This window comes from Tamandua tetradactyla, chromosome 3 (genome assembly GCF_023851605.1).
Source record: "Tamandua tetradactyla isolate mTamTet1 chromosome 3, mTamTet1.pri, whole genome shotgun sequence".
NCBI classification, from domain to species: Eukaryota; Metazoa; Chordata; class Mammalia; order Pilosa; family Myrmecophagidae; genus Tamandua; species Tamandua tetradactyla.
The window spans coordinates 30,712,088-30,736,620 of NC_135329.1; the positions used below are offsets into that span (position 1 = coordinate 30,712,088).

Here is a 24,533-nt window from a genome sequence, read left to right on the forward strand (position 1 = left end):
TAGCAAATTTTAAAACATCAATACAAAGTTTTCCTTTAGATGTGTTAGGAATGTAACTGCTGGCTTTTAACTTTACTTTACTCCTTCTTCTACTCTCTTCCACAAAGACTATAAATGAAAGGCAGCCAGACCCAAAACATTTTACTGGGAATGAGGGGTGGGGGAGTATCAGAAAAATGAATTATTTAAAAAGAGACAATGCAGGAATGAATGTCATGAGAACTCAGAGAAAAGGTGAGAAAATTATTAGATAATACTAAGTGTAGAAAAACATACTATTATCTTAAATGTACAGCGTACATATAGCAATGTGGGTTGCAGCAATGAAATATGAGAAAGCATTATGATAAAACATACCTTTTATAGTTATAAAAATATTACTCATTAAAAATCCATTCTTCTTCAAGCATAAGAGTACTTAGGCACAAATAAGTTAATTCAGACCTTAGGATTACAGATTTGCCTAACTATATACTTTGTTAGGATCTAAGGGTTATTTGGATGCTAATCTGTCAGAGGAGTTAATCATGATCCGACAAGGAAAAAATATAAATCATAAATATAATGTCAAAACTATTTATCTGGAAAAAAAAAAAACTATCTGAAATTGATGCTATACCTTACCTTACTGGAATATGCTATGAAAACACTTCTAACTTACCATTTAAATCAAGGAATATAACAGGAATGTGCGTTTCCATCCCAGGCACTGGAGTCCTAAAATATTAAGAACAATGGCATCTCAAATAAAGTAGATGTCACAGCAACATATACTTCAGAACCTAACCCTGAAACACATTCATAGTGATTACAAGCCAAGCCAATCAATACTCTAGGTATTGATTTTACCATAATTTAACAACAGAGATGCAACAAAGTCTTACCTGTAACTGTTTCTTTTCACCAGTACTTTCATATTTAATACCATATCCTCTAATACTAGGACTTAGTCTTTTAAGAAACATATACCTGTTTTTTAATGGAAGCTTCCTTGTTTAAACTTATTTTTTAATAAAATTATATACTTACGGACCTTATGGGCTTAATTTGCTATTTTTTAATGTTCTATAAAGTGGCACAGAATATTTGCTGATGGTACAATTTATGCCAGCAGCAAAACCAAAAACTCCTGGAGATGCAATTTTATTATGACAGAGTAGTCTTTTAAGGGAATCGCTGAAGTAATTAACATATTAACTACTTTTTTAATGCTAAATGCAGTGGTACTAAATATTGATTTAGATTCTCAGAAATCTTAATTACTTTGGCCATAGCAATATTATTTAATAAGATGCAGTTTTAGGTCACAGTTTTTCAACACCTAAAAATAATTTAACAATTCTTCTAATTCAAACAACTTCTTCCCCTGATGCTACTGTGTATCTTCCATTAATTAAACCACAGACAAAATTCATATTGAAAGCAGGCAGCTTATTAGTATTTAGAATTTCAATAGACATATTGAGGTTTTCATACCATTCTGCTGGAGCCCCTGGAATCCCACTGCCAGCAGAGGGGACCATTACGGCATTCCTTTCCTCAGTTAGAGTCAACCTCATCTCTAGAAGTTGAGCTTCACGGTCAGCATCATCCTCTGTTTTATCTAAAACATCAAGAATGAGAATCAAACACAGAAATCATACTTGCTATTTATTTTCCTAAGTAAAATGAGTTTGCCTATATTGCAAAACAGTTACTGGTTGATGAGGGTTTACTGGAAGCATTACTTCTCTATTCAGTAATAACACAGATTATTTGCAATCTCTACAAGTGAAACCATTGCCCTGCCCCCTACATGTAAGTCTCCCTGGCTGCATGGGAGATGGCTCTCAGGGATAAGTCTGGGTCTGGCACCATGGAATCAGTGATACCATCCTGACCAAAAGGGGGAAAAGAAGCATAATAAATAAGGTATCAGTGGCTGAGAGAGCTCAAATAGAGTTGAGAGGCTACTCTAGAGGTCACTCTTCCACAACTTAAGTCAGACATTGCTATGATCATAATTTGCCAAACCCAATCAAAACTATTCCTGCCAATATTAAAGAATACCTAGGGCTTATATAAGATTCTACAAATGTTCCATGCACTAGGGTAACTTTCCAGAACCCTACAACCACCAGATAGGTCCCTGGACCAGATATTTCCTGAAATGCAGAGGGGCCAGCCTTCCCAGGACATCAACAGCCCCTCGCAACATGAAAAAGTTAGAATGGGAATAGCTTAAATACCCCTAAAGAGTAGGACAAAGATCAAAGGTGATGGTGGAGTTATACAGAGAAGGTAGGGTTTAACAAGTGAGTATGGCCTCTGAATCATTATATTGATATTTCTTTTAGTCTCCAATACCTTTGAGCAGCTAGAAATAAAAATTTAGATTGAGGACTTGTAACCCATACCAAACTCTGAAATCTGTTCACAACTAACTAGTGCAATGCACTTTGAAACTTATTGCTTTTTTGTATATATGCCATTTTTCACAAAAAAGAAAAGAGAAGGAAGAGTATAATAGAAAAGATAGGATAAAACAAATGAATGTGACTACTGAATCAACATATTGATATTTCTTTTGGTCTCCAGTGTTTTAGAACAGCTAGAAGAAAAAATGAAAAATCAGAGAACTGTAACCCATACCAAACTTTAAAATCTGTTGTATAACTACTTGCTAAAATATATTTGGAAATTTATTGCTTTTTTGTATATAACTTTTTTTGCTGTTTTGTTTTTATTTTATTTATTTAGTTAGTTATTTTTGCATGGGCAGCACCAGGAATCAAACCTGGGTCTCCAGCATAGCAGGCAAGAATTCTGACACTGAGCCACCGTCACACTGCCCTACGTTATTTTTCGCCAATTAAAAAAAAAAAAAAGTTAAAAAGTTAAAAAAATCATAATACAGATTTTTTGCAATCTCTAAGAAAAAAACTCCAGCTAACTATAAGCTAGAGAGGTGAGGGTTTCTCCAGAGAGGCCATCTTCAGAGCACAGAAGGCCTAAAATGGTAAAGTACAAGAATGACTAGTTCCAGAGTCAAAGGACATAAGTGCTTTGGACAAGAAAATGTTAGCATCCATCTTAAGTCATTTTTGAGGAACAAAGTTTGCGGGATGTACTGTATTTTCTCTTTATTTGGGGAGTGGACTACTTACACAACGTGATTTTAACAGTTGGATAAATGTTCATTGGAAAGGACATGACGTGAACAAAAGAGTGCCTAATAGTCATATACTCTTGTCTTGTCCATTACCGACTCAACTTATTTGGCTGCAAAGGGGAATTAATTATCCACAAACTTGGGGAGAGGGAAAGATTCAACTTGCTTTCCTTACCATGTTTACTGACAAGCTTTTGTAGTTGTTGATCCAAATATTCCTGACGTTTTGTTAATGCATTCAGCCATTTTCTACGTAGTCTCTCTAAATCACGATCCTGTAAGGAAAAAAGGTAAAATCATAAATATAATGTGAAAACTAAATATCTGAAATTGATGTGGTTTCTTACCTTATGGTAATATGCTATGAAAATATGACATACTTTACAATAATCATTTCTTCATTACCACCACCAGTTGATGCCAACCATAACTTCAGAATTGAAATTCTCAGAATGTAAAGCATTATTTTATAAGAAGATTACTTCTGAAAAGACATCCTTTACTTTCCTGACCAGTTTTATTGCTAATGACTCAAGGGGTAGAACTCCAACTACTTGCAAATAAGACCTCCTAAGAGATCTCTTTGCTGGATAAAATCATAAATGGTACTCAATATTCTTTCAACTTACATCCCTTAGACCCATCATAAACATTCTACTGCCTTCAACATGTTTCATTAGTCTCTCCAAATGTCAAGTAAATGCTTTTTTCCCTTCTTTTAGTTTGTTTTACTTTGTTTTATTGGGGACAGGGTAGGGAGTTACTCACAGACTAATAACTCTACCAGCCCACACCTGAATGCATGCCAATCTTACCTCATTTTTCATAATAGTTACAAGACTGGGTTGATCAGTGGTACTACAGATACAGTCTATCTGGATTTCACTAAGGCATGTGACCAGATTGCTTATGATATTCTTGTGTACAGATGGATAAATATCCATCTTAAGTGATATCATCAATGACTGAAATATCACATCCAACCAGTGTAATGGAATAATAACAACTTACAAAGAAGTCTCTATTGTTGTGCCATAGGACTGTGTATTTAACCCTGAAACAATATTTTTTATCAGTGACTTACAAGAATTCTAATTTGTATCATTAATTTGACTACACTGGATGACACCATCAGGACTCAAAGAGCTCTTATAGTACTACAGAAAGAATCAAGACCTACAAGATAAAAGCAGGAGATGAAGAAGGGAAACGGGGAGAAGGGGACTGCATGATTCCAGAAAGTGGGGAATATGGGAAATACATACAGGGCTTGGCTTGACTAAAGAAAGCTAAGCGTGAACTAGCCACAGTACAGGAGAGAGGTGGGTGACCCCACTTATAGGAGAAAAAAACCACAAGGAAGAAGATCTGGAGAAATGGGTCTTTATAGGAACTTGAATAGAAGAGCTCCAGGTTTGGAGAAAGGTCAACAGTCACATATGATTTATTTGGGATAGACCCATGAAAATTCCTATGCCTAAGAGATTTCACTTTATAGACTAAGAAGAAATATTCATTTTCCTGAACTGTTTTAATATAAGAAAAAGCTATAATAATTGAATAAAAATTAATTATAAATTATAAAAGTAAAAAAACAGCAAGATCCGGGAATGTATAATTTATTCTTTAATCAAGTTTATTTGATAAGGCAAACAGTGCTATATTACCTGGTAGCTATCCATGTCTTCCCCTTCCTCCTAAAAAAAAAAACCACAAATTACATAGAATCAAAATAACCATGCTATACTAAACATTTGAGTCTTGCCCATTACTGTATATTTTAAATTTTAATTAATATACTATTTTATCTCCCACCTATCATCACCCTCAATCTGGGTTCTATAGTTTTCAGTAACTTGGAGTAAAACCTTGAGCTTCTCATAGAAAGTGAAGAACATTCATTTGACCTTTTCAGGAACCAGTACAATACTATCCCTGCTGGGTTTATAGTCCTACTCACCAGGGAAAATCAAACCCCTGCTGGCAAATAGTCTTTACAAGCCAGTAGGGGGTTTATGCAGAGGGGTGGGATAATATGAGGACGTTAATCACTATTAGACATTGTGGAATTCCTGGAGGCTGAGATATTTTTAACTCTCAGTTTGCCATGTACAGGGCAAAATTAATAATCTGGTGCAGTGATTTCATGTGAATAAAAAATACTAAAAAAAGACATCAAAGGAAAATAAAAAGATATACTGAAAGAATTATTCATGAAAGGCAATTTTCTTACGGTTCCAAAAGATCCCCTAACCTGGATTTGTTTTTCAACAAAACATAGTTAACATGAAAGTTTACCTGGCAAGTCTCATGAGTTCTGGGGGATCTGAGCGGCCTAATTTTTATACATCCCACGCCAACAGACAATATACATTCTTCCATTAACGGTAAAGTCCCAGATTCCTGTACAGACTTCACTTCAACTTGAATCCGCCGAGATTGTCCCTGTATCACAGTATTTTTAATTGTAATAATAAATACACAACATAAAATTTCCCATTTTAATCATTTTTAAATATACAATTTCATGCCATTAATTATATTTACAGTGTTGTGATACCCTCTCCACCATTACCAAAAATTTTCTAACACCTCAAAGAGAAACTCTGAGCCCACTGAGCATTAATTCCTCATTCCCCACCCTACTCCTTGCCCATGGTTCATCTATAATCTACTTTTTGTTTCTATGAATTTGCATATTCTAGTTAGTACATGCAAGTGAAATCTTAAAATATCTGTCCTTTTGTGGACAATTTAAGAGTTTTTCTAAAATCAGTTTCTTGATTTCCAAAAGCTTAGTCAAGAGAGACCCCTTTAGGCTGACGTTGAAAAAACATTCAACTTTGGAGGCTTAAACATTAAGTATGAAAACACCAATAGAAGAATTATTTAGGAAGAACGTTTACCTTTTAAGAAAGTTGTCAAGACACAACTAACATGTGGTTTAAATATTTTTTCCAATAAAAGGAGATTTTAAAAGAAAACATTATAACAAAGGAACTACAAAAAGTAGTCAACAAAAAATGTTCAACTTACTGGTAACCAAATAAATACAAATTAAAATAGTCATGCTACAACTTAATTTTCACTTGCCAAATTAGCAATCATCTTTTATTTTTTTGCCTGCTATATGGTGGGGTCACATTTCATTATTTTTCCATGTGAATATTCGTTGTTACAGCACCATTTGTTGAATTTTGTGTTTGTTTGTTTGTTTGTTTGTTTGTTTTGCTTGCTTGTTTGTTTTTGGGGGAAGTACAGAGACCTGGAATCAAATCCGAGTCTCCAGCATTGCAGGTGAGAATTCTCTGAACTACCCTTGCACCCCAGCAATTACCTTTTAAAAAGGCAATTTCTAATATTTTCTGAACTTTAGGAAACAGGCCATTTTACATAATTTGGTACAACCTTTCTGGTTATTTGCCTTAATGTAAATAAGAATCCTTTGACCCAACAATTCAACTTCTAGGACTCTGTTCTAAGTAAATAATTGTACATATTCATAAAGATACACCTCTGAGAAATTTAAAAATGCTGTAAAGAATAACAAAAAAATTATGGTGTGTGAATAAAACTGTGTTTGGAAAAAAGAATTAAAAAATTAGATACAAATTGAATGCATAATATTCATAACTGCTTAAATAAACTGAGTAACACATAATTAAAATACTATATAGCTGTTAAAATACTGTTGTAGAGGGTGCATGGGTGGTTCAGTGGTAGAATGCTTGCCTTCTATGTGGGAGACCCAGATTCGATTCCCGGACCATGCGCAAAAAAAAAAAGAAAAAAAGTACTGCTAAAGAAAGAAATATGATATGTAAGCTAAAGACATTACCAAACACAAAATATATAGTATAATCTACTTTAAAAAATAAAATATAGGGCCAAGGTGGCTCAGCAGGCAGAGTTCTCGCCTGCCATGCCGGAGAACCAGGTTCATTTCCCGATGCCTGCCCGTGTAAAAATAAATGAATAAATAAAAATTAAAAATAAAATATAAAAGTTAGAAATAAGAAAGACTGCCTTGTAATCATTCTCCTATTCCCAAATAAAAATATTTTTTTCCAAAAAATATTTTAAGCTAAAATGCAAATTAAAGAACTTATCAGAGAGAAGATATCCCTTCTTAAATACACTTTCAGAACAAATATTACATGGCTTTTACATATTTACTATGAAATAATATATTTTTTAAATATCCCCAGTATTCCTACATTACTGACTTCAAAATTGGTTCATAAATTTTGAGAACTTAAAACAGAGTTTGAAAAATGAAATTTGAATCTACAATTTCTTCCCTTCTTCCACTGATCTTTAGTTCCTAAGAGCTTTGCAATATCAGGAAAATCAACTTAGGCAATGACTGATCCTATCAAGTTAGATTTGAATAGATGGGACATAGATATCTTTTTTATTTTTTCCAACTACTATGCATGAAAAATTTTGTGTGGGGGGGGAGGCCCTCAGAAAGCATTTTAATTGTCTACAATAGCTTAGTCATTTCAATTAGCTACCTTTTGCTTGCTTATTTTGCGTAATACAGAAAGTGACCTATTATTTTGAATGTGTGCCAAAGTATGGATTTGGAGGAGGATTCAAGAGAAGGACAGGAAAGAAAAGGAGAAAATGGATTCTGAACTGGTTTACTGGTGCATAGAAAAGCTTTGAAAAGTATACTGAAACTATTAGATTGAATCTCTAGTAACTACTGATATTTGACCATTTTTTATGTACAGAAATAGCAATTTAATATTGCTAAACCTAATAGCAATTAATTGCCATGGGTCATGGATTCTAATCGCAGTTTTGTTACTAATAATCTATGTGACCTTTGGCAAATTATTTAAACTATAATTATCATCTCAAGGTTACAGGTCTAGAAGAAATCTCAAAGTACCTTGTAGCTCTCTGAAGTATATTATATCCCAGTATATCCAGTGTTTCTAAAATTTCATGTACAGCTTCTCAGAATTCAAAAAGTTACTCTGGTTTCCTTGACATAAGGCCATACCTGGCTTACCTCTATCCTGTCTAGCTGCTTATTCTCAAATATCTTTTGCAGGTTCAGCTATCTCTACTTGGTTATTGAGTGCAGGGGTTCCTCAGGAATCAGTTATAGGCCCACTTTTCTTCTCCCCTATGCTCTTTCCCTCTAGATAACCTCATCTTTACCCTAGATGCAACTTTGGTTATATGCATGACTTATACCATTTCATTCTAACCCAGACCTTGCCTTGAAGTCTGGACTTCACAATATCTCTTCTGGAATGTCTCAAAGGCTCCTGAAATGTAAGATGCTCTAAGTGGAACTCACATTCTTCTCAAATCTGGTCTTCCTGTTATGCTATCTCATTGAATGGTATCACCTCCTCCCTTCTTCCTACATTTCCAATTCATCACTAATCCCATGGGTTTTACTTCTTATGCTTGAAGAAGAATGGATTTTTAATGAGTAATATTTTTATAACTATAAAAGGTATGTTTTATCATAATGCTTTCTCATATTTCATTGCTGCAACCCACATTGCTATATGTACGCTGTACATTTAAGATAATAGTATGTTTTTCTACGCTTAGTATTATCTAATAATTTTCTCACCTTTTCTCTGAGTTCTCATGACATTCATTCCTGCATTGTCTCTTTTTAAATAATTCATTTTTCTGATACTCCCCCACCCCTCATTCCCAGTAAAATGTTTTGGGTCTGGCTGCCTTTCATTTATAGTCTTCTCTCTGTATGGCTTGCTTTGTCACTCCCCAATTTGTCCAGTTAACTCCCATTCATCTGAGAGGTGAGCTCAGATTTGTCAGCTCACTGTCACTCCCTCAGGAAAGCTTTCCAGTTTACCCTGGGATCAGCCAAATCCCCCATTGTAAAAGCTCATTATCTATTGCACTTAGAAGTTATCATAGCTGTACTTCTACCATTTATTTATGGATTATTTAATTAAACTTAATATTTGCCAAGGTTTCTAAAATCTGAGATTAAAAAAAATTGTAAATCTTGCTATTGCAGATCTAACCCTTTCCCACTGCCTATCACACATGACTCAATAAGTACTTGTGGAATAGATAAATCAGGTTTTTCCTCCCACATTGCTGCTCAAGAGTAGGTTCCAATTTTGAAACATATTAAATCCAAATGAGTCTAGCATTCAAGACTCTGCATTAACTAGTTACCACATACTTCTCCAAGCTCTTCTCTTACTGCTTTCTGGATCTTTCACGTTAATTTCCACCCAAACTAACCTAATTCTGAATACTTGCCATTTATATATGAAATGCCTTTCCAGTCCCTTCAATAATTCTTTCAGTACCAGGTCAAGATACATCTTCAAGAAAGCCTTTCCTGACAAGCCCAACACATATCTGAACATTTTCAATAAAGGTTGTAAAAAGTATGACAGATACTTATTCAATTTACTTAATACACAGAGATTATCTGTTCTTGCATTGTAGTAGATGAGTTTGAGTCATCCAAGATATATAATAGATATCCAGAAAAGATGCCTACTTTACTCTAAAATGGTTCAGAAAAAGATGTTCTCAAACACACCTTAAGAATCCTATTTTACCTTTAGTTCCTTGCCAAAATACATGAACGAATGTGTTAAAATTATTTTTCATTTTCTGTGGTCAATAAACAAGTACTCATCATCTGCCTCAGAAAGCATTCAGAAATATAAATAATTAGCAAACTTACTCTTGCCTTAACCCTTAGTTTTTGTTTGTAATTATTTTAACATTCTTGTTCTAGATCTATTATTTTACTATTGTTTTAAAGCAGGAAAACAATCCAAAGACAGATACAAAGCTGAAAGTGTATTTCCAAATCACATATGCAAATTCCTTTTAACAGTACTAAGCAAGATTTATCTCTTTAGTGTTAGTTGACAACGCAGAAACTGACAAATCACAACCCTCCAGTTATGACTTCCAGATCATTTTTCTGCAGTAACCTCTGGCATGTATTCATATTTAACAAGATCATTTAACACCTCAAAGTGGATCAAACACTGTGCTTTATATATAGTATCTCTCTCTTTTTTTTTAACAGGTAGGACTTGTTTTGTTAATGTACTTCTATTGAGTATATTCACACACCATACAATCCATCCAAAGTATACAATCACTGGTTCACCGTATCATCACATAGTTCTGCATTCATCATCATAATAGTTTTTAGAAAATTTACATTACTCCAGAAAAAGAAATAAAAAGAAAACCCAAACATTCCATAACATTTATCCCACCCTCTTATTGACCACTAGTACTGCAATGCACCCAATTTTAAGACTTAGAACAGATGTAGGTTAACTAATACAATATAGTATTGTCAGAGTTAGATATATTGGATATAGGTATATATAACAGTGGAACAGAACAAAACACCAAAAGTAGATCCGCGCAAACCTGAGGAAACCACATTTTTTTTTAAGAAATACAGTTTTATAATCAATATCAAAGAACACAGCCACTGGATTACAGTTCAACAACTTCAGTTATTTCCTTCTAGCTATTCTAAAACACTAAACAAAAAGAAATACCTATATAATGAGTCAGTAGTCACAGTCATTTGTTAAGTCTTAATTTCTCAGTTACACCTCTTCCTGCTTATTTTATCTTTCTCTCAACCTTCAGGGTTATGTGGGCAATGACCATTTTAACTTCATGCTGGAAAGGTGTACTGACATTATAGGGTAGAGGAATGAAATTGGTTGATGTTCTTAGAGAGACCAGTACCTCTGGGCTTTAGCATCTATCTGGCATTGTATCAATGTGGAGGCCTTTGGTTTCTGAAAAAATAAATAGGCTAAGAAAAACTTTTATAGAGCCTAGGGCTCTCCCTAGGGTTTTCAGTAATACTGTTGGTTGAGGTTTGGTATACTGTTGTAGTTTAAAATATATGCCTAGCCGAGCCAAGATGGTGGCTTAACAATGTGTGCATTTTAATTCGTCCTCCAGAACAACTACTAAATAACCAGACACAGTACAGAACAGCTCCTGGGGCTACGTCAGTGACTGGACACACAGCATACCCCAATCTGGACCAGCTGGACTGGCTGTGAGCACCCCCAGAACAGTGAGTTCCCCAAGCCGCAGCGGCCGATGCCCCTCCCCCACAGGCTGCTTCCCAGAGAGGAAAGGAAAGAGACTTTACCGCAGCTGGGTCTGAGCCCAACCAAACACCAATTGTGGAATTAATTAACAAATTCTGACTACTAAAAAATAGGCCTCCAGATCAGGTGAACCTGGTCAAAGTGGAAGTCGCTCATTTTTGCCCTGGCGCCAAGGGGGCAGGGCTGACGGAAAAAGGAAAAAAAGAGAAGGAAACAGAAGTTTTTGTGGCTGTGTTTCTACAAAGGCTTGACTGCTTTGGATATAGCAGCAGGGCTCCTCAAGCTGCAACTGCCCCAGGCATTGGCAGAAACGAACTCATTTTGAGGGCTTGTCTGGAACCTGTGCTTTCCCCGGGGGTGGTGAAGCCCCACCCAGGTGGAATCCCTCCATCAAGGAATTCAGACACCAGGGCTTGGTAATTTGAAGCCATTAAAACCAGCCTACAACCTCTCCTCTGTCTCCACCACGCCCCCAGCCAAAGTTAAAGGTACCACATCATCTTATGCTGGTGGGACCTGCAGGCAGACAAGCACCACATACTGGGCAGGATAAGAAAAACAGAGTCCACAGACTACACAGGAAAGTCTTTCAACCTGCTGGGTCTCACCCTCAGGGAAAACCGATACAGGTGACTCTTTCCTCCTGATAGGAGGTCAGTCTGGTCTGGGAAAATTCAGCTGCAGTCTATAATACCTAAGCAGACACTCCTAAGTGTAGGGGGAAAAAAGCACCATACAAGCAGGGCCAGAGACAAGAAAACAAGAACTGAAAAGTTATCCTCCGTTAAACAAAACTTAAGCTAGAGGTCCAGATAAAGCTGAATTGAATGTCAAAGAACAGATAGAAAACAAATTCATCCAGCAAAAAACCCTAGGTAAAAGAAGTGCAAGCAATCTCCACAATAAACTAATTAAGGTAATTAAATGCCTAGATGCTAGCAAAAAAACAACAAATCACACTAGGAAAACTGAAGATATGGCCCAATCAAAGGAACAAACCAACAATTCAAATGACGTACAGCAGCTGAAACATTTAATTCAGAATATATGAACAGACATGGAAAACCTCATCAAAAACCAAATCAATGAATTGAGGGAGGATATAAAGAAGGCAAGGAATGAACAAAAAGAAGAAATCGAAAGCCTGAAAAAACAAATCACAGAACTTATGGGAATGAAAGGCAAGGTAGAAGAGATGAAAAAAACAATGGAAACCTACAATGGTAGATTTCAAGAGACAGAACATAGGATTTCTGAACTGGAGGATGGGATATCTGAAATCCAACAAGAAAAAGAAAATATAGGAAAAAAAATGGAAAAATATGAGGAGGAACTCAGGGAATTGAAAGACAATATGAAGCACACGAATATATGTGTTGTGGGTGTCCCAGAAGGAGAACAGAAGGGAAAAGGAAGAGAAAAACTAATGGAGGAAATGATCACCGAAAATTTCCCAACTCTTATGAAGGATTTAAAATTACAGATCCAAGAAGTGCAGCGTACCCCAAAGAGAATAGATCCAAATAGATGTACTCCAAGACATTTACCAATCAGAACGTCAGAGGTCAAAGAGAAAGAGAGAATCTTGAAAGCAGCAAGAGAAAAGCAAACCATCAAGTACAAGGAAAGCCTAATAAGACTATGTGTAGATCTCTCAGCAGAAACCATGGAGGTGAGAAGACAGTGGGATGATATATTTAAATTATTAAAAGAGAAAAACTGCCAACCAAGAATTCTATATCCAGCAAAACTGTCCTTCAAAAACGAGGGAGAAATTAAAACATTTTCAGACAAAAAATCACTGAGAGAATTTGTGACTAAGAGACCAGCTCTGCAAGAAATACTAAAGGGAACACTAGAGATAGATACGAAGACAGAAGGTGTGCAGAAGAGTGTAGAAAGGAAGACTATGAGTAAAGGTAAAAAGAAGGAAAATTAGATATGACATATAAAATTCAGAAAGCAAAATAGCAGAAGAAAGTACTACCCGTGCAGCAATAACACTAAATATTAATGGATTAAACTCCCCAATCAAAAGACAAAGTCTGGCAGAATGGATTAAAAAACAAGACCCATCTATATGCTGCCTCTACACAAAGGACATGAGAGCAAGGACACAAATGGACATTTGCAGACCAATGTTTATAGCAGCATTATTTACAATTACCAAGAGGTGGAAACAGCCAAAATGTCCATCAACAGACAGGTGGATAAACAAACTGTAGCATATACATACGATGGAATATTATGCAGCTGTAAAACAGATTAAAGTTTTGAAGTATGTAACAACATGGATGGACCTTAAGGACATTATGCTGAGTGTGATTAGCCAGAAACAAAAGGACAAATACTGTATGGTCTCACTGATATGAACTGACATTACTGAATAAAATTGGAATATTTCACTGGTAACAGAGATCATCACATTATGAGATAGAAACAGGGTAAGATATTGGGTAATTGGAACTGAAGGGATACAGATTGTGCAGCAGGACTGAATATAAAAACTCAGAAATGGACAGCACAACACTACCTAACTGTAATACAATTATGTTAAAACACTGAATGAAGCTGAATGTGAGAATGATAGCAGGACGAGGGCTAGGGGCATAAATGAAATCACAAAGAAAGATAGACAATAAAGATTGAGATGGTATAATCTAGGAATGCCTAGAGTGTGTAATGATAATGACTAAATATACGAAATTAAAAATGTTTTTGCATGAGGAAGAACAAAGGAATATCATTACTGAAGGGTGCTGAAAATAGATGGTAATTAATATTTTAAAATTTCAACTTGTGTGTGAGACTAAATGAAAAAAAAGTTTATTTGGGAGGGGCCAAATGGCAGCTTAGTAAGGTACGTGCGTCTTAGTTCCTCCTCCAGAGCAATTACTAGGTGAACAGAAACAGTGCAGAACAGTTCCCGGGGCCACGGCAGGGAATGAACACACAGCGTGCCCCAGTCTGGACTGGCTAGTCTGACTGCGAGACTCTGCTGTGGTGAGATCCCCGAGTGGCGCGCGATTCCCCGAGCAGCGGCAGCTGGCGGCCAGAGCACCTCCCTTCCTCCTTCCCGGGCCGGAGGAGAGTCTCGGACAGGCAAATTTCCCAAGCCATGGCGGCCGGCGCCCCTCTTTTGCGGGGGGCTTCCTGGACCGGCTACAAGTCTCAGATCAGAGGGCTACCCAAGCCGTGGTGGCCGGCGACTGGTGCCCCTCCCCCGCGGGCGGCTTCCTGGTCCGGTGGCGAATTCTCCAGGCCGCGGCAGCTGGGGACCGTCGCCCCTCCCCCGCGGGCAGCTTCCTGGTCCAGTGGCGAGTTCCCCAGGCCGTGGCGGCCGGCGACCGATGCCCATCCCCCGCGGGTGGCTTCCTGGTCCGGTGGCAAATTCTCCGGGCCACTTCGGCCGGCGACCAACACCCCTCCAGGGGGAGGAGGGAATTTCCGACAGTGGCAGGGACCAGCTCCAACAAACACCAATAGGGAAATTAATAAAGGAGCCACAGGGTCCCCTCAAGCCGTGGCGGCTGATGCCCCCACCACGCGCGGCCCCCCCGGAACAACTGAGAGAATTGGATCGGAAATCCGCAGGCCGCAGAGAACGGTGACTGGGGAAATCCCTTCCACACATGTGAGACAAACGTGTGCCATGAGCGCCACCTACTGGGCAGGATAAGAAAAACAAAACCCAGCGATTTCACAGAAAAATCTTACAATCTTGTTGGATCCGACACTCAGGGAAAGCTGAATAAATGCCCAGACACCAGCAGAAGATAACGGTCCACACTCAGAAGACTGAGAATATGGCCAAGTCAAAAGAACAAACCAATAGTACAAATGAGATACAAGAGCTGAGATAACTAATGCTGAATATACGAACAGAAATGGAAAACCTCTACAAAAATGAAATCGATAAATTGAGGGAGGACATGAAGAAGACATGGGCTGAACAAAAAGAAGAAATAGAAAAACTGAAAAAACAAATCACAGAGCTTATGGAAGTGAAGGATAAAGTAGAAAAGATGGAAAAAAACAATGGATACCTACAATGATAGATTTAAAGAGACTGAAGATAGAATTAGTGATTTGGAGGACGGAACATCTGAATTCCAAAAAGAAACAGAAACTATCGAGAAAAGAATGGAAAAATTTGAACAGGGTATCAGGGAACTCAAGGACAATATGAACCACACAAATATACGTGTTGTGGGTGTCCCAGAAGGAGAAGAGAAGGGAAAAGGAGAAGAAAAACTAATGGAAGAAATTATCACTGAAAATTTCCCAACTCTTATGAAAGACCTAAAATTACAGATCCAAGAAGTGCAGCGCACCCCAAAGAGATTAGACCCAAATAGGCGTTCTCCAAGACACTTACTAGTTAGAATGTCAGAGGTCAAAGAGAAAGAGAGGATCTTGAAAGCAGCAAAAGAAAAACAATCCATCACATACAAGGGAAACCCAATAAGAATATGTGTAGATTTCTCAGCAGAAACCATGGGAGCTAGAAGACAGTGGGATGATATATTTAAATTACTAAAAGAGAAAAACTGCCAAACAAGACTCCTATATCCAGCAAAATTGCCCTTCAAAAATGAGGGAGAAATTAAAACATTCTCAGACAAAAAGTCACTGAGAGAATTTATGACCAAGAGACCAGCTCTGCAAGAAATACTAAAGGGAGCACTAGAGTCAGATAAAAAAGACAGAAGAGAGAGGTATGGAGAAGAGTGTAGAAAGAAGGAAAATCAGATATGATTTATATAATACTAAAGGCAAAATGTTAGAGGAAAATATTATCCAAACAGTAATAACACTAAATGTTAATGGACTGAATTCCCCAATCAAAAGACATAGAATGGCAGAATGGATTAAAAAACAGGATCCTTCTATATGCTGTCTACAGGAAACACATCTTAGACCCAAAGATAAACATAGGTTGAAAGTGAAAGGTTGGGAAAAGATATTTCATGCAAATAACAACCAGAAAAGAGCAGGAGTGGCTATACTAATATCCAAAAAATTAGACTTCAAATGTAAAACAGTTAAAAGAGACAAAGAAGGACACTATATACTAATAAAAGGAACAATTAAACAAGAAGACATAAAAATCATAAATATTTACGCACCGAACCAGAATGCCCCAAAATACGTGAGGAATACACTGCAAATACTGAAAAGGGAAATAGACTTATATACCATAATAGTTGGAGACTTCAATTCACCACTCTCATCAATGGACAGAACATCTAGACAGAGGATCAATAAAGAAAAAGAGAATCTGAATATTACTATAAATGAGCTAGACTTAACAGACATTTATAGGACATTACATCCCACAACAGCAGGATACACCTTTTTCTCAAGTGCTCATGGATCATTCTCAAAGATAGACCATATGCTGGGTCACAAAGCAAGTCTTAACAAATTTTAAAAAATTGAAATCATACACAACACTTCCTCGGATCAAAAAGGAATGAAGTTGGAAATCAATAATAGGCGGAGTGCCAGAAAATTCACAAATACGTGGAGGCTCAACAACACACTCTTAAACAACGAGTGGGTCAAAGAAGAAATTGCAAGAGAAATTAGCAAATACCTCGAGGCGAATGAAAATGAAAACACAACATATCAAAACTTATGGGACGCAGCAAAGGCAGTGCTAAGAGGGAAATTTATTGCCCTAAATGCCTATATCAGAAAAGAAGAAAAGGCAAAAATGCAGGAATTAACTGTTCACTTGGAAGAACTGGAGAAAGAACAGCAAACTAATCCCAAAGCAAGCAAAAGGAAAGAAATAACAAAGATCAGAGCAGAAATAAATGAAATTGAAAACATGAAAACAATAGAGAAAATCAATAAGACCAGAAGTTGGTTCTATGAGAAAATCAATAAGATTGATGGGCCCTTAGCAAGATTGACAAAAAGAAGAAGAGAGAGGATGCAAATATATAAGATCAGAAATGGAAGAGGAGACATAACCACTGACGTCACAGAAATAAAGGAGGTAATAACAGGATACTATGAATAACTTTACGCTAATAAATACAACAATTTAGATGAAATGGACAGGTTCCTGGAAAGGCATGAACAACCAACTTTGACTCAAGAAGAAATAGATGACCTCAACAAACCAATCACAAGTAAAGAAATTGAATCAGTCATTCAAAATCTTCCTAAAAAGAAAAGTCCAGGACCAGACGGCTTCACATGTGAATTCTATCAAACATTCCAGAAAGAATTACTACCAACTCTCCTCAAACTCTTCAAAAAAATCAAAGTGGAGGGAAAACTACCTAATTCATTCTATGAAGCCAACATCACTCTCATACCAAAACCAGGCAAAGATATTACAAAAAAAGAAAACTACAGACCAATCTCTCTAATGAATATAGATGCAAAAATCCTCAATAAAATTCTAGCAAATCGTATCCAACAACACATTAAAAGAATTATATATCATGACCAAGTAGGACTCACCCCAGCTATGCAAGGATGGTTCAACATAGGAAAATCAATTAATGTAATACACCATATCAACAAATCAAAGCAGAAAAATCACATGATCATCTCAATTGATGCAGAGAAGGCATTCGACAAGATTCAACATCCTCTCCTGTTGAAAACACTTCAAAAGATAGGAATACAAGGGAACTTCCTTAAAATGATAGAGGGAATATATGAAAAACCCACAGCTAATATCATCCTCAATGGGGAAAAATTGAAAACTTTCCCCCTAAGATCAGGAACAAGACAAGGATGTCCACTATCACCACTATTATTCAGCATTGTGTTGGAGATTCTAGCCAGAGCAATTAGACAAGAAAAAGAAATACAAGGCATCAAAATTGGAAAGGAAGAAGTAAAACTATCACTGTTTGCAGACGATATGATACTATACGTCGAAAACCCGGAAAAATCCACAACAAAACTACTAGAGCTAATAAATGAGTACAGCAAAGTAGCAGGTTACAAGATCAACATTCAAAAATCTGTAGCATTTCTATACACTAGTAATGAACAAGCTGAGGGGGAAATCAAGAAACGAATCCCATTTACAATTGCAACTAAAAGAATGAAATACCTAGGAATAAATTTAACTAAAGAGACAAAAAACATATATAAAGAAAACTACAAAAAACTGTTAAAAGAAATCACAGAAGACCTAAATAGATGGAAGGGCATATCGTGTTCATGGATTGGAAGACTAAATATAGTTAAGATGTCAATCCTACCTAAATTGATCTACAGATTCAATGCAATACCAATCAAAATCCCAACAACTTATTTTTCAGAAATAGAAAAACCAATAAGCAAATTTATCTGGAAGGGCAGGGTGCCCCGAATTGCTAAAAACATCTTGAGGAAAAAAAACGAAGCTGGAGGTCTTGCACTGCCTGACTTTAAGGCATATTATGAAGCCACAGTGGTCAAAACAGCATGGTATTGGCATAAAGATAGATATATCGACCAATGGAATCGAATAGAGTGCTCAGATATAGACCCTCTCATCTATGGACATTTGATCTTTGATAAGGCAGTCAAGCCAACTCACCTGGGACAGAGCAGTCTCTTCAATAAATGGTGCCTAGAGAACTGGATATCCATATGCAAAAGAATGAAAGACGACCCATATCTCACACCCTATACAAAAGTTAACTCAAAATGGATTAAAGATCTAAACATTAGGTCTAAGACCATAAAACAGTTAGAGGAAAATGTAGGGAGATATCTTTTGAAACTTACAATTGGAGGCGGTTTTATGGACCTTAAACCTAAAGCAAGAGCACTGAAGAAGGAAATAAATAAATGGGAACTCCTCAAAATTAAACACTTACTCTGGGATCTGTCCTGTAACTACTTGTTGAAGAGTGCTTTGAAAACTATTGTTTTTTTCCCTCTCTTTCCTTTGTATATATGTTATATTACATAATAAAAAAGTTTAAAAAAAAAAAATTAAACACTTTTGTGCATCAAAGAACTTCATCAAGAAAGTAGAAAGACAGCCTACACAATGGGAGACAGTGTTTGGAAATGACATATCAGATAAAGGTCTAGTATCCAGAATTTATAAAGAGATTGTTCAACTCAACAACAAAAAGACTGCCAACCCGATTACAAAATGGGAAAAAGACTTGAACAGACACCTCTCAGAAGAGGAAATACAAATGGCCAAAAGGTAGATGAAGAGATGCTCAATGTCCCTGGCCATTAGAGAAATGCAAATCAAAACCACAATGAGATATCATCTCACACCCACCAGAATGGCCATTATCAACAAAACAGAAAATGACAAGTGCTGGAGAGAATGCAGTGAAAGAGGCACACTTATCCACTGTTGGTGGGAATGTCAAATGGTGCAACCACTGTGGAAGGCAGTTTGGTGGTTCCTCAAAAAGCTGAATATAGAATTGCCATACGACCCAGCAATACCACTGCTGGGAATCTACTCAAAGGACTTAAGGGCAAAGACACAAACGGACATTTGCACACCAATGTTTATAGCAGCGTTATTTACAATTGCAAAGAGATGGAAACAGCCAAAATGTCCATCAACAGACGAGTGGCTAAACAAACTGTGGTATATACATACGATGGAATATTATGCAGCTTTAAGACAGAATAAACTTATGAAGCATGTAATAACATGGATGGACCTAGAGAACATTATGCTGAGTGAGTCTAGCCAAAAACTAAAAGACAAATACTGTATGGTCCCAATGATGTGAATTGACATTCGAGAATAAACTTGGAATATGTCATTGGTAACAGAATCCAGCAGGAGTTAGAAACAGGGTAATATAATGGGTAATTGGAGCTGAAGGGATACAGATTGTACAACAGGACTAGATACAAAAACTCAAAAATGGACAGCACAATAATACCTAATTGTAAAGTAATCATGTTAAAACACTGAATGAAGCTGCATCCAAGCTATAGGTTTTTGTTTTATTTTGTTTTGTTTTGTTTTGTTTTTACTATTATTACTTTCATTTTTTTCTCTATATTAACATTCTATATCTTTTTCTGTTGTGTTACTAGTTCTTCTAAACCGATGCAAATGTACTAAGAAACGATGATCATGCATCTATGTGATGATGTTAAGAATTACTGATTGCATATGTAGAATGGTATGATTTCTAAATGTTGGGTTAATTTCTTTTTTTCCGTTAATTAATAAAAAAATCAGGACAATGGGCTTCTGTGGGGCAAAAATGAGATAAGGTCAGGGAGCGGAACAAATGGACACTTGAACAATTGCCTAAGATCCACTTATCAACCTTGATGATAATTCCAAGAAAGTTTATATGGTTGCTATTATCAAACTTACCCTAAAGCATTATATGTATTCTTTTGGGAATATATTTTGCAATAAAAAATTAAAGCATTAAAAAAAAAATGTTTATTTGGTACAAAATTTATATTTTGACTAGAGCATCTCCTAATATAACTTATGTAGAGAGTTGGTTGAACAACAAAAGGAGGAACCTTGGGTAGGACATTAGATTTTATTGGTTTGTCCAGAGTGATGCCCCGATGAATCCCAGAGTGATTTGATCAGTGAGTGGAAAAGTATTTGCAAAGTCCCCTTCAGGGAATGGTGAGAATCGGGGAAAATTCAACCTTCCCATGTTGAATTATTGATATTCTCACAAGCAGTGCAGACAACAAAAGATATAGGCTGAGCCCCCAGTCTTGGGGTTTGTTCACATGAAACCTAACCCCACAAAGGATAGGTCAAGCCTACTTAAAGTTAGGCCTAAGAGTCACCCCCAAGAGAACCTCTTTTGTTGCTCAGATGTGGCCTCTGTCTCCAGCCAATACAACAAGCAAACTCACCACTCTCCCCCTGTCTACGTGGGACATGACTCCCAGGGGTGTGGACCTTCCTGGCAACGTGGGACAGAAATCCTAGAACGAGCCGAGACTCAGCATCAAGGGATTGAGAAAAACTCTAGAATGAGCTGAAACTCAGCATCAAGGGATTGAGAAAACCTTCTTGACCAAAAGGGGGAAGAGTGAAATGAGACAAAGTATCAATGGCTGTGAGATTCCAAACAGAGTCAAGAGATTATCCTGGAGGTTATTCTTATGCATTAAGTAAATATCACCTTGTTATCCAAGATGTAATGGAGAGGCTGGAGGGAACTGCCTGAAAATGTAGAGCTGTGTTCTAGTAGACATGTTTCTTGAAGATGATTATATAATGATATAGCTTTCACAATGTGACTGTGTGATTGTGAAAACCTTGTATCTGATGCTCCTTTTCTCTATCTTGTCAACAGATGAGAAGAACATATGGAATAAAAATAAACAATAGGGGGAACAAATGTTAAAATAAATTCAGTTTGAAATGCTAGTGATCAATGAAAGGGAGGGGTAAGGGGTATGGTATGTAAATTTTTTTTTCTTTTTCTGTTTTTGTTCTATTGTTCTGTTTTTTTATTTCTTTTTCTCAATTGATGCAAATGTTCTAAGAAATGATCATGAGGATGAATATGCAACTATGTGATGATATTGTGAATTACTGATTATATATGTAGAACGGAATGAGCATATATTAAGGGTGTTTGCTTTTTTCTTGTAATTTTTTTTAATTAATAAAAAATTATTTAAAAAATAATAAAATACAATATATGGCTAAAGGCTGTATAAGAGTAACCTCCAGAATGACTTCTTTACTCTATTTGAAATCTCTTAGCCACTGAAACTTTATTTTGTTCCATTTCTTTTCCCCCTTTGGGTCAAGAAGTCTTTCTCAATCCCACGATGCCCGCGCCAGGCTCATCCCTGGTAGTCATCTCCCACATCCCAGGGGGTGGGTAGTGACTTTATTTGCAGAGCTGGCTTAAAAAAAGAAGCCACATCTGAGCAACAAAAGAGGGTCTCTGGGGGTGACCCTTACATATAATTACAAGCAGGCATAGCTTCACCATTAGAGAAGTAAGTTTGAAAAGGGCAAGCCTCAAGATCAAGGACTTCGCTTATTAAATTGGGAGTCCCTAATGCTTGAGACAGTATCAGGAATTCCCCAGGTGGAGAAGTTTTAAAAGTTCCAAATTTTTCCCCAATCCCTCAAGGGGACCTAGCAAATACTTTCCTATTTTCTGTCCACAATACTCTGGAATGTATCCATATATTACATTAACATTAACAGAATAATAAGATTTCATTCCCTATTCCAGGTTCCATGTAATTAGGTTGTTTAAATAAACTGACAAGACCAGATAAATTAGATAGAATGCTACAAAAAATAAAAATTTTGGACAAAATAAACTTCAGTATATTAGTTAAAGTTTTAAAATGCAGACAATATCATCCTTTACCCTGTATTCTAATTTACCTTAGTCCTAACCAGGTCCATTTCATTCATATCTCTAATTGGAATGTGATCTCTTTTTTTAATATCTTTAACAGTTCCTGGGTGGAGTAATGCTGACTTTCAGAGCTGCAGAACTCTAAGTCTCAGGTGTAACACAGATAACCAATGTTCCAGGGAACTACCAAAGAGCACAGCATCTCAAAATTTAGAAATACCAGTTAAAACAGCATAGATATGACTGCTATAAGAGCTTACAATCAGCCTTATTTGAACATTCTGTTCTCCTCAATCATCAATTGCCCACTTTCTATCCCCTGATAACTCATGAATTCGAATTCCATTCTCAGAGTTTGCTCACCATAGTAGTTTATATTAGTGAGACCATACATTACTTGTCCTTTCGTTTCTGGCTTATTTCACTCAATATTATGTCCTCAAAGTTTATTCACCTAGGTGTATGCCACATGATTTCATTCCCTCCTGCAGCCACTCAAAATTCTGTCATATGTATACACTATGGTTTGGCCCTTCCAATCATCATCTGAAGTACCCATAGACCACCTCCACTGAAAATCATGAATAATGCTACTATAAATGCCAGTGTGCAAATGCCTATTCATGACCCTGCTTTTAGTTCTTCCAAGTCTTTGTGCAATAATGTATTTGCAGGATCATGTGGTAATTCTATACATAGGCTTCTGTGGAATCACCATACTGCCCTTCAGAGAGGCTGCTAGACAGTAAGTATCTCTCTTCATCTTCACACTAACCCTATGATGTAGGTATTATCATCATCTCCACTTTATAGGTGAAGGAAAAGGTTCTGAGATATTATTTAACTAGCTCATGGATATACAGCTAGGCAGAGGCAAAGCCAGAATTGAACCTAAGCATGCTGCACTCTTAAGTGCTTATTTTTACTAACATGTAATATTGCTTCTTCTGGTTTTTATAAATGTTCTAATATTGTTTGATATGCATTTTTTATTTCCTACAATTCAATTTTGTTTTTTTAAGCAATCTTTTCTCACTTAACTCTAATAGAAACTGATTTTAAAATATTATAAACAGCAATATTTGTGAAAATGAAAGAAGATACACCTGAAATAGGAGACAATTTTAACACAAAAATGGACTTAACCAGTCTAGATTTCATTATTATTAACATTTCTGCTAAAAAGAATGAAATACTAAGCATTATAGTACAAAATAATTTAATATTGACATTTACAATAATAGCATTTGCAACTTTGTTACCTGACGGAGTTGGAAGATACCTCCTGTTGATACATCCTTTGCAGGAATCACTTCTACAGGGCAGTAGTCACCATTCTCATTCTGTTCCAGAATTTGAACCCAGAATTCCACTTTCCTGGTGACCTCGCTCCATCTAGGAAACAGTTGAAGTTCTTGGAAAATCATATATATCACACATTGCTATCTGATAATTTGCTATATTTAGGCAAGCAATTATTAGAGTATCATATTTGCAAATAACCATAGTTCAGAGAATAAAATTTCTCTAAATAACACAATACAGGCAGCCTAGGACCCTATACTTAATAATGAGACTGACCGCGAGAGTAACTCAGTAGAATGGTCAATGAATAGCATACAAGTACATACTGATATATTTAATTAAAAGCAAAGTTATAAAAGCTTAACATGGCTCCTTCATTTTTTCAAAAAGATATATTAATTACAAATCTATCTCAAAGCAGATATTCAAAAATCTAAACATTTCCATCAGATGTACAGAAGCAATGACAGTGATTATTCTTCCATCACACTTCAAAATTCACTCCCCTAAGGAAGCTTAACCAAACCATTAATACACTGTATATTATTTCTGGAATACTGGTAATCCTCAGGAAATAGCAACCTTTATAAATGGCAGTTTTTATCTTTTAACAATTTTTTAAATTACAGATGGAAT

At 36.4% G+C, this 24,533-nt stretch overlaps 1 protein-coding gene across 1 annotated transcript in view; it reads right to left on the bottom strand.

Annotated features, from left to right (window-relative positions):
• The window catches only part of KIF13B (kinesin family member 13B), a 331,605-nt gene that overhangs the window by 102,457 nt on the left and 204,615 nt on the right, over positions 1–24,533 (bottom strand). The window contains exons 24-29 of the mRNA XM_077152891.1: positions 23,855–23,987; positions 5,450–5,596; positions 4,819–4,848; positions 3,327–3,426; positions 1,477–1,603; positions 662–717 (exon numbers count right to left, since the gene is read on the bottom strand). Of these exons, the coding sequence (XP_077009006.1) occupies positions 662–717; positions 1,477–1,603; positions 3,327–3,426; positions 4,819–4,848; positions 5,450–5,596; positions 23,855–23,987 (593 nt within the window). The remainder of the gene's footprint in view (positions 1–661; positions 718–1,476; positions 1,604–3,326; positions 3,427–4,818; positions 4,849–5,449; positions 5,597–23,854; positions 23,988–24,533) is intronic.